The sequence below is a fragment of the Carassius gibelio genome, chromosome A23 (genome assembly GCF_023724105.1).
Source record: "Carassius gibelio isolate Cgi1373 ecotype wild population from Czech Republic chromosome A23, carGib1.2-hapl.c, whole genome shotgun sequence".
Taxonomy (NCBI): Eukaryota; Metazoa; Chordata; class Actinopteri; order Cypriniformes; family Cyprinidae; genus Carassius; species Carassius gibelio.
Genome location: NC_068393.1, coordinates 11,804,140 through 11,819,199, shown reverse-complemented (window position 1 = coordinate 11,819,199; position 15,060 = coordinate 11,804,140). Strand labels below are relative to the sequence as shown.

At 37.0% G+C, this 15,060-nt stretch overlaps 1 protein-coding gene across 1 annotated transcript; it reads right to left on the bottom strand.

Moving 5' to 3' along the window:
* Positions 1–2,668: 2,668 nt before the first annotated feature.
* On the bottom strand, positions 2,669–13,144 carry LOC127944188 (rho-related GTP-binding protein Rho6-like). The gene is made up of 5 exons (XM_052540013.1): positions 12,907–13,144; positions 12,474–12,561; positions 6,511–6,620; positions 5,411–5,545; positions 2,669–5,328 (listed from the first exon to the last, which is right to left on the bottom strand). Exons 1-5 carry the CDS (start codon positions 13,024–13,026, stop codon positions 5,083–5,085), a joined length of 699 nt encoding a protein of 232 aa, XP_052395973.1. The 5' UTR covers positions 13,027–13,144; the 3' UTR covers positions 2,669–5,082.
* Positions 13,145–15,060: the final 1,916 nt, after the last annotated feature.

The following is a 15,060-nucleotide window of genomic DNA, read 5'->3' as shown; positions in this document are numbered from 1 at the left end:
TAGCACTGGAGTCACGGTGGCTGGTTTGATGGCTGCGTGTTTGTTTTTGTGTGCATGCATGTCTCTATGGCAGACTACACCTCGTTAGTAATTGGAGAGTATATTTAAATCCCTTCTTTACTGATTTCTCCCCCCTAGGTTTCTGTCTGTTGGATGTGAGGGATTAGTAATGAGCTGGTCTTCTCTCATTCCCTTACTTTACAGGATTTTTCTTTAATAACATTCCTCTTAAATTCATGCTTCACAGATTCTGCTGTTTTATCCAGTTTATATATTTTCCTTTTCCTAGAAATTTCCTTTGAAAGTCATGCTTTAAGCGGTGACTGGTCAAGGTCGACTTGGTTTAATGCATTAAATGAAAGAGCTGAACATGGTGAGGTATACAAGCACTCTTTGTCTATTAATATACTATAGTGTGAACATGTACACTACTGTTTAAAGGTACCAGGCTAAAGAACTGACTGAGGAACATGATGTAGATAAGTACTTTTGAACTTGTTTTGCTCCAGGATATTGAATTTCATTGGAATTTAAGTGCTGACCCAACGCAATATGCCAAAAAAAAAAAAAAAAAAGATTAAAAAATGTATTTTAGCAATTACTTTAGCGATTAATTTAAACAATGTATTATAAAAAAATCATTGTAATATTGATTTACATTAAATTATAGATTTATGTTAAAAATGTGTATTCGAATCTACATTGTAATTTATTAATACCATGAAAAACATCTCAAAAGATTAGAATATGGTGAGATGCAAAGGTTTCCTGAGCCTTCAAAATGGTCTCTCAGTTTAGTTCACTAGGCTACACAATCATGAGGAAGACTGCTGATCTGACATTTGTCCAGAAAACAATTATTGACACCCTTCACAAGGAGGGTAAGCCACAAACATTCATTGCCAAATAAGCTGGCTGTTCACAGAGTACTGTATCCAAGCATGATAACAGAAAATTGAGTGGAAGGAAAAGGTGTGGATGAAAAAGATGCACAACCAACTGAGAGAACCGCAGCCTTATGAGGATTGTCAAGCAAAAAACTTCACAAGGAATGCACTGAGGCTGAGGTCAAGGCATCAATAGTCACCACAAACAGACGTGTCAAGGAATTTGCTGAACCACAGACAACATCAGAGGTTTGGGCTAAGGAGAATAAGAAATGGACTGTTGCCCAGTGGTCCAAAGTCCTTTTTACAAATGAGAGCAAGTTTTATATATTTTTTGGAAACCAGGGTCCTTGAGTCTGGAGGAAGGGTGGAGAAGCTCATAGCCCAAGTTGCTTGAAGTCCAGTGTTAAGTTTCCACAGTCTGTGATGATTTGTGGTGCAATGTCATCTGCTGGAGACAGTCCATTGTGTTTTTTGAAAACCAAAGTCATTGCACCCGTTTACCAAGAAATTTTGGAGCACTTCATGCTTCCTTCTGCTGACCAGCTTTTTGAAGAAGCTGATTTCATTTTCCAGCAGGATTTGGCACCTGCCCACACTGCCAAAAGCACCAAAAGTTGGTTAAATGACCATCGTGTTGGTGTACTTGACTGGCCAGCAAACTCACCAGACCTGAACCTCATAGAAAATCTATGGAGTATTGTCAAGAGGAAAATGTGAAACGAGACCAAACAATGCAGATGTGTTGAAGACCTCTGTCAAAGAAACCTGGGCTTCCAGACCACCTCAGCAGCGCCATAAACTTCATGCCACACCGAATTGAGCCAGTACTTAAAGCAAAAGCAGCCCCTACCAAGTATTGAGTACATGTACAGTAAATGAACGTACTTTCCAGAAAGTCAACAATTCACAATTCTTTCTTTATTTTTTTTATTGGTCTAATGAAGTATTCTAATTTGTTGAGATAGTGAATTGGTGGGGTTTTGTTAAATGTGAGCCAAAATCATCACAATTAAAAGAACCAAAGACTTGAACTACTTCAGTCTGTGTGCATTAAATTTATTTAATACACAAGTTTCATAATTTGAGTTGAATTACTGAAATAAATTAACTTTTCCATGACCTTCTAATTTATTGAGATGCACCTGTATACCTGATTAAACGATTATTTACAATATTTTCCCCTGGTTTTTCAGAAAAGACCTATAACCCAACTGTTGGTCTACCACATTTGAGGAGCACTGATGTAGAGTAATTTGGAACTTTGTGAACAGATGGATAGTGTAGGGACTTAATGCAAAGGTCAATGACAGAGTTTGCCCTATTGCTATGTGATGTAATTGAGAAAGCCTGGATAATATGCCATCTTTACAAACTGGATATAGGCTAGATAGATTCATAAAGAAAACTGATGGACCCAAATTGTTCAAGGTATATTTATTTATTTAGTTAAAGCTATTTTTTTTTTTACCAAAAAACATATCACCATATATTCCATGTCCTTGTCTGATGTGTGTACAGTGCTTATTGAAAGAAGTATTTTTTTTATTGTTTCTGCCTCTTTATTGTTCAGTACTGTTCCATACTATTCCTGCAGAATCACATGATTTACTCCTGGCTTTTCCGAGTCCTGTTGACCTAGTTTTGAGTGCCATAAACAGGCAATTAAGTGAATAAAGAGGCAATTCAAGAGTCTGCCATAAGAGGATCTTTCTTATGAAATCTCTCCTTAAATTTAAGATACAGGGTTCCCACTTGCTTTGACTAATGAATTTCCATGATTGCTGGGAAACATTTTCATTTTATTTCATTTTTATGTTAAATGTTTTTACAGACATGCCACTTTTCTCTTTATATCTTGGACTGCCACTGGATCTGCAAACACACACAATTTACTGACCAAATCCAGGTTTTAATTCATTTAAGAGTGACACACGACATCAGAGACAGGAAAAAATAATAAACAATATTCCATATAAAATAGATTGTCTGAAACTAAAGAATAAAACAGAACCAGCAATAATCAACTATTAATAACTTACATTGCACACACAATCATACAGTCTGTTTTCAAATTAGTTTCCTTCTCAGACTTCATTTAAAGGGCTGTACAAAACTGATTATGCACAACATATGTACGTCCAGACTTCAGTAAGAAAAGGAAGATTGTGGAGGTCCACCACATCGAACATATAACATATAAGGGTGCTACCTAACCAGACAACAGTAACAAATTCATATCAAGATGATGGTCAGTAAGATGATTTGTGTTTTTTTAAACTATAAATTATAGCCATGAAAAAAAAAAAAACCATTTATGCTACATTTTGTCACTTTGTTTACACCCCGTTTCTCTCTCTCAACTTCTCTCGAGTGGTTTTCAGACATTTAGTCTGGTATAACTGACTTGTCTGTTACTAAGCAACAGTATAGTATGAAGTGATGAACAACCTCCTAAAGCTTCTTTCAGATGAACTAGTCTGAGAATTTACAAGGTCAGTGATATAATAATAACAAAGTAGAACAAATGTGCGCTTAAGGCAAGACCAGTTTATACGTACAGTATTTTCATTCTCATTCTCTAGATAATGACTATGCAAATTTAGATTTGACTTAATTTGCAGTTTTCAAAGTATCTTCTGCTCTCCAAGGTTGCATTAATTTGATCAAAAACACAGTAAAACGGTAATATTGTGAAATATTATTACTATTCAAAATAACTGTTTTCTATTTAAATATATTATTTTTTTTTTAAATATATTCCTTTGATGTCAAAGCTAAAATTCCAGCCATAGCTTTAACTGACAAAAAAATTATTATTATAAAAATTATATAAATTATTCCACAAACCATTTCTTTGATCATATTATATTTGATGAACTACTTAAGTTGGAAGTTATTCTGAGGTCAGATTCTTCATAATGCTGTCCCGTCTGACTTCTCGGTTTACTTCCACTTGGCCATTTATAAGCCTAAAGTGAGGATTTAGTTGTTTTATAATTAAGCATTACACAAGCAGGGTTTGTGGGATTTAAGACCGAGATTACCAGAATGAGGATTAGCATAAGAAGAGAGTCCTCTGTGACAGTGAGCTGACCGGTGCATGAGAATCACTGATATTATAATGCAGTCTAATGTCCAGCCCAAGTTAACCAGTAACTTCACCACATGACAAGAGAAGTCAAGTCTTTACAGGCATGTTATTGAAAATAAATTGTTTTGGCAGATTTTAAGATTACTGTAAAAGAAAAGTCAACTGGAGCATTACGATTATTTTCTCGCTTAAGCAACAGTTTTGGTGGACTCCAATATCCCTTAGTATATCCAATCTCTAAATTTACTTCAGTGAAAGTTCTTGTTTTCTTAAAAAAGGACCATCTGGAAGGGGTCTTTCTTGCAATAACGCTGGGCAGTGCTGGGCTTTGTCCTTACTGGCTGGACTTTATGACCATTTATATTCTCTAGGGGCAGAAAGCTCAAGAAGGACTATATGAGAGAGAGAGATAAAGAGTGTGTCAGCACTTCCACTCCATCTGGATTGTACAAATGTGATTTGATGCTTCATCTACCATTTTCAGGAGGACTTCTTCAAAAATCTTGCTTGGCTCCTCCCCTTATGAATGCATGAGATCTCACATTGTAGATCAGTGCCAGAGACTTCAGCTACAAGCAAAGCATAATTCTCTAATTCCAACCTGTATTAAATCATCCTTTCACTTTCCATTCAACAATCACATCCATGTTCACTAAAGTGCGTACTGTGTACCACAAACACATCCTCTTCCTTTAAATATTAAATTACGTTCACAGCTCATCTCACATTCCCATACATGTATGCACGCTAACAAACAAGACTACCCACAAAAATTAGGACAGTGTCCAATATTCACTGTATTTCCTTCTTTGACTGACTGATTGATCATTGATACAAAATGCAGCTCATGTAAAGCCATATGCTTGTAAACTCAGTCGATACAAGGATGTGTAACAGCCAAAAACCTTGAACAATGGCAGCAGCTCTTTGTCATAGGTATGAGTGTGTTTGTGGGTGGGGTGTCAGAATGGAAGAACAACAATATAAGTGTAGAGAGAGGAAGGGATGATGAAAGGTCATGACCTCGCTTCCTCTCAAATCCAACCCTTTCAAAGAGCGAAAATATATATTTTTCTGGAACTGGAGTGGCGCACGTGGAGCTCACATGATGGAACAGCTCTTGGTTCTCTCCTTGCTGAAGGAGGAGGTCAGGAGCTCTGCTTTGCTGGGCAGGTGAAGGAGGCGTTTGGACAGCCGGCGACTGGGGCTTTGCTTTATGGGGGGCTGCAGTTTGTTGAGGCATGTTAGTGCCGCTGAGCGGAAGACGCTGTGGATGCTCTTCTCCGATGTGAATGCAGAGCACTCTAGGTACACTTCTGCTCCCACCTGCTTTGCAAGCAAGGTGCCCTACAAACACAAGAATAGACAGACTGCAGTCAGAGAGGGAAAAAGAGAGGCGAGGAGTCTAGGAAGGGTGTGATCGACTGACCTGCTCATGGGAGATGGGCGTCAGTCTCTGATTGGACAGCTCCATCAGTGTGCAAACATCTGTGCGCAGGTCTGTCTTGCAGCCGACTAGGATTATTCGAGTACTGGGGCAGAAATCCATGATCTCGGCTTTCCACTGCAGGGAGAGAGCTGTTAATATACTGCAGAATAGTATTTTTACTTGAGAAGCAAGCAACACAATGAAAGTCAGTAGGGTCCAAAGCAACATTGATTTTCATTATGTGAAAAAAAAAGAAGGAAAAAAAAGAAATTTTATTCGACAGAGGAAAACAAGCCATATAGGTTTGGAATGACATGAGGGTGAGTAAATGACACAATTTTCATTTTCGGTTGAATTATCCCTTTAAGACTTGTTTTGTTAGCTTGTATCTTTATTATAAGTGTTTTTTATCTTACTGCAAAAAATTGCCTGTGCAATGAGACAAAATACACTAATTAAAGATGCATTTTCTTAAAAGTTGTAATATTTTATGAAGCGTTGCTTAAGCAAAATTTTGAATTTTAAAGCTGCAGTCGGTAACTTTTGACGCTCTAGCGGTCAATAAACAGAACTGCTTGCGTCTTGCAGAAGAACATCGTAGCCGGAACTACTTCTCTCTGTTTATGTCTATGAAGAATCACAAAGGTACTGGGTTACTCCGCCGCGGTACCCCCGAAGCAATCTAAAATAGTCCGAATATAAACACTTATTATAGGTGCACCCTAGTGATTCAGGACAAGCCAAAAACACGGTTTGGAAAATGGATTCATGGTGTACTCGCTTTTTATATACATTTTTCTACATTTTGAACACAAACAAAGTTAACCGCAGCTCTGATTGGTTGTTTCTAAACGGGAGCGATGTATTTCTGCAAATGGCAATAGGACCACTGGGAGGGGCCAGAGGAGCTTGATTTTTTCACAGATTATCCGTCTCATATTCTACTGTCAGGACATAATGACAGGTTTAACAAATATGTAAAAAATATATTTTTACAAAAGTTACCTACTGCAGCTTTAAGGAACTTTAGATAATTTAACTGAAGAAAAAAGAAAAGAAAAGATGAGTAATAGAAAATTAAGTCATAAAATGTCTTTAACCTTTTTCAGAGAGCTTTCGACGGTCTCAGGGCGACTTATATCAAAGCAGAGCAGAACAGCATCTGCATCACTGTAGCAGAGAGGCCTGACATTATCATAATACGGTGAACCTGCAGGAGCAACCACATAACAAATATCAGTAATGGAAACTTGGTGTCAAATAAGATGCTTGTGAGAGAGGAGTGAATGCAACCGAATATGGAAGATCAAATGATATCAGGGGGACTTGGCGATGGTTGAGTAACATAAATAGCAAACATACAGCAGTTAATAGGTGTGTGCATGTGTGGGTGAATTTTGGAGATTCCTTTATTGACAGAATTAGTTGCAGAGGATGTCTTGTCCCCCGCACACACCAAACCTCATCTCATTCTGTAACTACAGCAACAGCATTGAAGGATACACACATAAACACTCTCATACTATGGCTCTATGTCAATGGAAAATAAAGGAAGTCCATTAAAGGGTGCATTTTGCCCAATATTCTTGTTTTTATGTGTATTACTATATCAACTTTCAGCTCAGATGCTGGGTGTTTTGTGAGCCTCTCTGAGTCACGTACTACTGCTGTATATGTAGACAGTGACTCAGCTCACTATGTTTAGTCAAAGAATATATGGCTTAACAGCAGAAAGAGAGGAAGAATATAATGAGACAAAACTAAAAATAGACAACCTTGATATTACTATGCACACTAGACCATACAGGTCTCCACATTAAGGCCAATGTAGAAAATTAAGTTGTAGAGTTGTAGATCTACTGTGTGTGAGAGGTTAAGTTATGTTATTGTGAAGTGCAGCCCTGGATTCCGTGTCTGGGTTTAGTTTGTTTAAGATTCTCCAGAGTTCCAGAATAGGTCAGTATGACTGGGAAATTCCATCAGAGTGTTTTTAACATTCCACGGTAAGGCAGTGTGTTAAGATAAAATGCGCATCAGGAAATACCTTGACCTAAACTGAGCATAGACAGGAAGTCCTCCTTGCTTAAGAGCTCATTCACAACCAGTTGTCACATGTAGTAGATGTTCTGGGCATTTCCTTGAATGTTATGGTTGCTTCTTGTTATTAATTGCTATTATTTCTATAATTATTTGTTTATTTATTATTATTTATAAATAAATTATAATAAACTTCATAATATTATATATAATGTAGTAATTTATACTTTGTATAATACAAATTATTTTAGTAGTAGAAGTAGTAGTAGTAGTTCAAAAGCAGAAATAGATCAATAATTATTAATCAAGTGTGCATATATTCATCTATTCAGATGCAAAACTCAGTGGTAAGACGTCTCCCTGTATTTGTTGTACTTGATAGCAATTGCTCTTTACACCTGACCTTAGCTACTGTTTGAAAAACAAATGATAAAAACTGTAAACTGTAATTAGTCATGATTAGAGCGTGTTTGTTCATGTATGCTGATAAGTGTTTGCGTGTGGGTGCACAAGCGTCTACCGCTCTGCCAGTGTTTCTCCTGTACATCCCCACTTAACAAAGCTGTGCACAGTTAACAAAGTCTAACTAGCTTAATGAGGGAATAGATGGGCGCTGTTTGATTGGCTTCTCCAGCTCTGATCTTCCATGCAAAAGTCTGAGTCAGGTGTTGTGCATGATAAAATGTATTTTCCCCTCACAGTTACCCTTTTTACTTCTGATCTGGACTGCGTCTCCCGAAAACTTCTTAACTCTACATTGTTCTTAAGTTATATTTTAAGCTGTACCTTATTGTTAAAATGTGTTTCCCAAAAATGTTTTTAGTTAAATATACCTTCTGTAAGTCATACTTTTGTAAGGTTGGTCTGGACCCGTCTTAGATATACCTTACCACTGTTGACAGTTCTTTACATCTTAGTCTATAAAAAGTAATTCTGAAGTATTACACCCAGTGTTCAATTAAGCTGCAATTCCTAAAAATAATAAAAACATAAACATAAAGAAATTATTTTGAAAAAGACAAACTTGAAAAACCCTATTTGCCCTGAAATCTGCTGCTGGCGACTCTCCTCTTTCTAATTTTATCTCTGCCATAAAAGATGTTTATATATTTTCTGTTTTATGCTGTTATTGAGTAGCTCATCCAATAACATAAATGATGTGATGCGGATACACCAGTATGCGATGCGGCTGCTGGTAAATGAGTAAATGAGCACTCTTACTTGAATGGTTTTTTTGTTTTCTGTCTGACTTACGTAAGCCCAAGGTGTTTTTCTCTCTCTCTCTCTCTTCTGTTAAAAGCTGTTGAATTATTAAGCAGTGTCTCCTATAGGTTTTTTCCTTTTATTTTATGTGGTGACCACTGGAAGGTGCTTTGGGCATCTATTTTTCTTTCTAGGTTTTATTCCCTGATGTGATGTATGTTACAAAGCCAAAGTAAAAGTTTCACACAAGAAGTGCAGCCCTGGATTCCGTGTCTGGTTTTAGTTTGTATAAGATTCCAATCAGAGTGTTTTTAACATTCCACGGTAAGGCAGTGTGTTAAGATAAAATGCACAGCAGGAAATACCTTGACCTAAACTGAGCATAGACAGGAAGTCCTCCTTGCTTAAGAGCTCATTCACAACCAGTTGTCACATGTAATAGATGTTCTGGGCATTTCCTTGAATGTTATGGTTGCTTCTTGTTGTTTGTTGTCAATTGCTATTATTTCTATATTTATTAATTTATTTATTATAATTTAAATATAAATTATAATTAACTTCATAATTTTATATACAGTAGTATATAATGGTAGTAATTCATAATTTTTATAATACAAATTATTTTATTAGTAGTAGTAGTCGTAGATCAAAAGCAGAAACAGAACAATAATTGTTAATCAAGTGTGCATATAAAAATGTGTTGATGATTCAGCTGCAAAAAAGTCAGTATATCTCTAATGTGAACAAATTAAGTTCCATTTTGAAACAAATTCTACATCATGACAGTCAGAACCATAGACAGGGTTTGAAAATCAGTGAGGTCTGGGGAACTCTCTCTCACAACAGACTCGGAAGAGATGACAATGCTGAATAAAGTCGTAGTTTTTGCTATTTTTGGACCAAAATGTATTTTCGATGACTGAACCTCTGAAGCCACATGGACTACTTTGATGGTGTTTTTCTTACCTTTCTGGACATGGACAGTATACCGTACACACAGTTTCAATGGAGGGACTGAGAGCTCTCGGACTAAATCAAAAATATCTTAAACTGTGTTCTGAAGATAAACGGAGGTCTCACGGGTTTGGAACAACATGAGGGTTAGTTATTAATGACATAATTTTCATTTTAGGGTGAACTAACCCTTTAAGTTCAATTAAAAGACCAAATTCGATATATAGTTATTATTTAAAGTACTACAAGGCAAGCAGATGGCTATGAACACAATGCGCAAACTTTGTCCTCCCATACAGCAAAACGCTTGTTGTGGCCTAATAATAGACTAAGATGATAAAGACAATTCAGTAGGCCTAGCCTATATGTCTTGTTGTTGACTCAACATATATTCAGACCAGCAAATATGAACGTGCATTATGAAATGCATTAAGTGATTTTAAAAGTATCAGCTCTGTACAGGCAAGCAGACGAGTACAGAACACAGTGCGTTAAATTGTACATTAAACATTAAACGTTTTCCTCCAATAGAAAATCATTATAAAGAAAACACATAATGTAGCTTATTGGACAAAGACAGTGATATAAACGAGTTGTATGGAAAAATGCTTAACGCAAAACTTTACGTGTTGTATTTATTCTGGGCTCAAATGCGTGCCTGTACATGTTAGTTATGTATTTTAATAATGTAGAGAAGCATATTGAGTTTGGCCTTTATCATCTTAGTCCATTATGCCACTTTTTGTGGTATGTGAGGAAAATACTATATACATATTCATTATATTAATGAACTGTATATTTAATTTGATATTTTAATAGCATCTTACTACATTAAGCCATGTTAAGTGTTTTTTTCTACGCTTAGCGAGAGACTATGCACAAACGTTCATATTGTGGTGTTCTGGCCACGGATTTGCCTGTCTAGTCTTTTTCTTGCAGGACCCTGTACGTTATAGTACTAAATTAGGTTTAATCATTTAATCACCACCACAGCGTCTTGTCTCCATCAGCAACACGCACGATTTGTGTTGATTGCAAGTGACATCACAGGTAGCGGAAAGTGCAAGTAGTGATTGCAAGTGACATTGTAATTTAGTTTCTTTTTTCTTGTCTTTGCCACCTGGCTACTGTTATAAAATGTTGGGAAAATCAAACATAAAGTAATAAAAAATTCTACAAAATAAAAAATAAAGACTGCAAGTGATGTCACTAGTGGAAGTATCTGAGAATGTAAGTCTGATAGTGCAAGTGCAAGCCTGCAGCCAGACCCTCTTGATACATTCTTCTTCTTATATATTTATAAAGTTTAAACCCAATGCATTTAGCTGATGCTTTTATCCAAAGCAAATTAGAGTGCATTCAGGCTAACATTTTTTACTTAACATGTGGCCCCTGGGAATCGAACCCACAACCTTTTGTTTCTAGCAATGCTCTACCACTTAAGCCACAGGAACACTGTAATTAATAATAATTTATGTAATTATTTATTTATTTATTTGCAGAAGAAAGTCAGTCATACAAGTCTGAAACCACCTGAGGGGGAGTAAATGATGACAGAATTTTCAGTTTTTGGTGATCTATCCCTTTAAGAATTTTTTTTTTTTTTACCCTTAAAGCTCCATGAACACAAACACAGGCTACAGAAACGAGTCTATCGGAAATAACATTCCATGTCTTTTTACTAGATAAGAAAGTAAGAGCTCCAGCTATCACTAAACATTCCCTGGCCAAATTAATCTGATAGACAAAACCACAGTCCCTGGAACAGGAGCTGATCTGTGTAATCTAGAGACACAGTATCTCTTAAAAGCCACCTACGTCACTGAAAAGGCTTTGTGGGTCTTAATGAGAAAATTCCAAAACATGCCAAAACCTTGTGGTGTCCTTCACGGGCTTGATTATTTTATTAACCAGTTGTCTGTCTCGTCTGATTTAGAAGCAGACAGAAGGTAAATACGGCACGCCACAAGTGTCTGACGCTTGAGGATCGGTCTCAGGTGTTGCAGCTGCCAGACCCTCACACACACATCAGCTTGTGTTTACTGACTCAGGGCTCAGGTGCTAATGGTGTGCCTTTCCTGTAGCGTCTGACTGACCTGCTAGCCCATATATAGTCGATCAGTGACAAGTTACTACAATCAATGTATATTTGATGTATATGAGTTATAATTTTATTGTTCTTACATTGTACAAAATTAGACAACTGCTCTAATGAACATTTACATTCCACAGTGAAGCTGTTTGTTGATGTTTGTCCTATTCATTTTTATCCATACACTGAAAATAAACAGGGTCCCAAACAACACTGGACCCCACTGACTCAGGTCTGTTGACTAAAACTAATAGTACTATTTGGAAAAAATAAGAGCCAATAAAATGTATTTGATATTGTAATTTTTTTACACTGATGCACGTAACCTAATCAAACAAACATAAGCAGCTTCACTGTGAAGTGGAAGCAAGTAGTAAACAAACCACATGTATTTGGCCGAGATAAGTGACTAAAACTAGTATTATTGGGATGAATAAGAGCCAATTAAATGTTGATCAGAGCAGCTGTACCTTTGATTTGTACAATGTCAAATAATATTGGCATAACTAATATTGTATGGAAATAAAACACTGGGACCTTAATAATAATAATAATAATAATAATAATAATAATATATATGTGTGTGTGTGTGTGTGTGTGTGTGATGCCAGAATTTAAATTTCTGGGTCCATTTAATTAATTAGTGCTGTCATGCGTTTAAAACTTTATTAATTAGCAAACATTACTGAGTGCAAATGTGTTCATCAGTTTAAATGCTCTGTTATGTAAACCAGAAACACCGCTGTCCAGCTGTTAGTCGGTCAGTCTCTCGCTCACCTGATGTGTCCCATAAACTGAGCTCCACGCGCTGCTCCTCTAATTCCAGTCCAGCTGTGTAGTTCTCAAACACTGTTGGGACGTATGTCTGTGGGGGTGGGGGAACGAAATAAAAGCCATTATTTAATGACTTAATTAATTAACCTTTCTATAAAAACACTTAATTTCCTTTAAAACGGCATTTAGTTTCACAGTATATATCATATGTTATGGTGGTTTGTTGCAAACGCGCTTTGTCCCCACAGCGTCAACATGTGCACAACAACTCACATGAGAAATATGCATGAAGTATTACATTGATGTATGACGTATGACTATACAGGCTAATCAAACGTAGTGCGTAATACTCACAGCATATTGCATAATGACATAAGCAAGCATCCTACTTGCGAACATATACATCAATATGAATACGTGAGAGAGCAGGACATACCTCAGGATAACAGTCTTTGGCCAACACTTGCAGCATTGCGGTTTTCCCGCTTTGCACTTCTCCTACTAAAACCAGTTTACAACGCATGACCAAAGGCTGGCTGATTCTTCTCTCCTTCATTGTAAATATAAGGGTCCTGTGCGCGAAGACTCTCTCGTATGACGGCCCTGGGCAGTTTGTTCAGACCGCATTGATGTTTGGACAATATCTCTACGAAAGAGAGAAATACAGCAGTGCGGCAATTTATACAGCTCTGTTATCCAATCAGCGCCGCGCTCTCCTGCTCGCGCTCGAGTTCCACTGCCCCCGAGGTGCGCCCACCCAGCTGGAGCCGATATACATGCGCCTCTTTGAAACAACGCAACAAACCTTTATGATGGTTTTGAAAATAAAGTTTCCCCGGAAGGTGTTAAAAATGACAAAATCTTACATATAATGGCTTAAAAGTTGACAAAATGAACTTAACAAAATAAATATTGATATAATATTACCCATTCAGTTATCATGAAGAATACCTTCAACAATAACATGAAGGCTGTAATGTAAAGTGTGACCAAAATGTCTTTACAGCTTTTGGGATTGTGGAAAAAAATCACTTAAGTAGATTCTGACCTTTTAAAATATGTTGCATTTTTGGGTTGGAAACAGTTGTTGTTGTTTTTTCCACATTTTGTTGTATGTTTCATGAACAAAATAAGCTAAACCACCATTTTATGTCATAAATAAATAAAGGCCTTCTAAAGTGAAATGAGTTTCCGTAAGAAAAATGTCTGTATTAAAACTTTATAAAGGGTAATCTCTAGCTTCCACAAAGTGTTGTATGCGTGTTCACCAGAGAGTGGAATTCCAGCAGATGACTTGGGATACAGATGTAGCGTGACTCCAATGAGAATATGCTAGTCTCGTGAGAACCAAGTTTTGATTAGCCTACAGCAAAGGAAAACCAATCTCCTCTCGGCTTATGTCGAAATCCTCTGACATTTTTCTTTTTCCTTTTTCTTCTCTGCGCTTCCACGTTCATCACTTCTCACCAGAGCTTACGCTACACCTGCATCCTGCATCATCTGCTGGAACGCCTCTCTCTCATGGATGCACGTTAGCGTAAGATAGAGATTATGGTTTAATCATTTAATCACACAAACGCATCGCTTCACTTCAGAAGGCATTTATTAACCCCTAGGAGCTGTATGGAGCACTTTTTATGATGGATGGACTCACTTTTTTGGGCTTCAAAATCTCTACCTCAATTCACTGCCATAATAAAGCTTGGAAGAGCGAGGACATTTTTTTACATAACTCTGTTTGTATTCGTCTGAAAGAAGAAAGTCATATACCCCTATGGCTTGAGGGTGAGTGAATCATGGGGTAATTTTCTTTTTTTTGTGAACTATCCCTTTATTCAAATATTAAGTGAAAGCTTTCACATTTCTCACCAAATTTGAACTATTCACCCACATTCACAGCTGTCTCATAGACGAAGACTTCAAAGTGGGTGACATCACTGTAGCTTGTTGCTGATTGGATTATCTGGCAATGTTACAGCTGACCCCACACTCTCCCCTAGTGTGAGGGTCATATTCACCTACTGCTCCGACTCAGTGACTGAAACTGATGGATAAAAGACCACTCTTCAGTTGAGCTTTATCGAGCGTGAGTTGTGTAAAAGACTGATAACCTCTGATGCATTATTGACTGTGTGTTGAGTAACAGTTTGACTCTGTCCTGGTATTTCCTTGTTTGTTTGGCTCTGACAAATGAGAGCGTAATCAAATGAGTGCAAAGCTGCACACCCAATAAATCTATGAAACGATCACATTGTTTGTGTGTTGTGGATGCATCTGACTGCAATTACAGCCCATCCTCTGCACATAGACGCTAATTACGAGATACGAAGATTGTTACCGGCTATAATGTTACCGGATTGTTACCGGCTAAATGATTATGTACAGTAACTATCTCTGGTTCCTTTCTTACCTCAACCCTCCCTCTCTTGGTCTGTGTCTTTCTGCTTATAAAACAAATCATATATACAGACTAACAGATAAGGGTAGTCATAAAAGCAAAAAGAATCAAGGGAAGTTATTAGGTGCTGACTGTGGATCAGTTTTAAACCAACTATAAAAATATTATAGTGTTCTAGTTTAAAAGTACAGC

What these genes read in the sequence shown, in the direction of transcription:
- LOC127944188 (XM_052540013.1), bottom strand. Translation starts at nt 13,026, where the DNA reads ATGAAGGAGAGAAGAATCAGCCAGCCTTTGGTCATGCGTTGTAAACTG. An exon ending in CAGTTTATGGGACACATCAG is followed by an intron (nt 6,621 to 12,473) that starts GTGAGCGAGAGA and finishes TTGCTCCTGCAG; the next exon opens with GTTCACCGTATTATGATAAT. An exon ending in CGCCCATCTCCCATGAGCAG is followed by an intron (nt 5,329 to 5,410) that starts GTCAGTCGATCA and finishes TTGTGTTTGTAG; the next exon opens with GGCACCTTGCTTGCAAAGCA.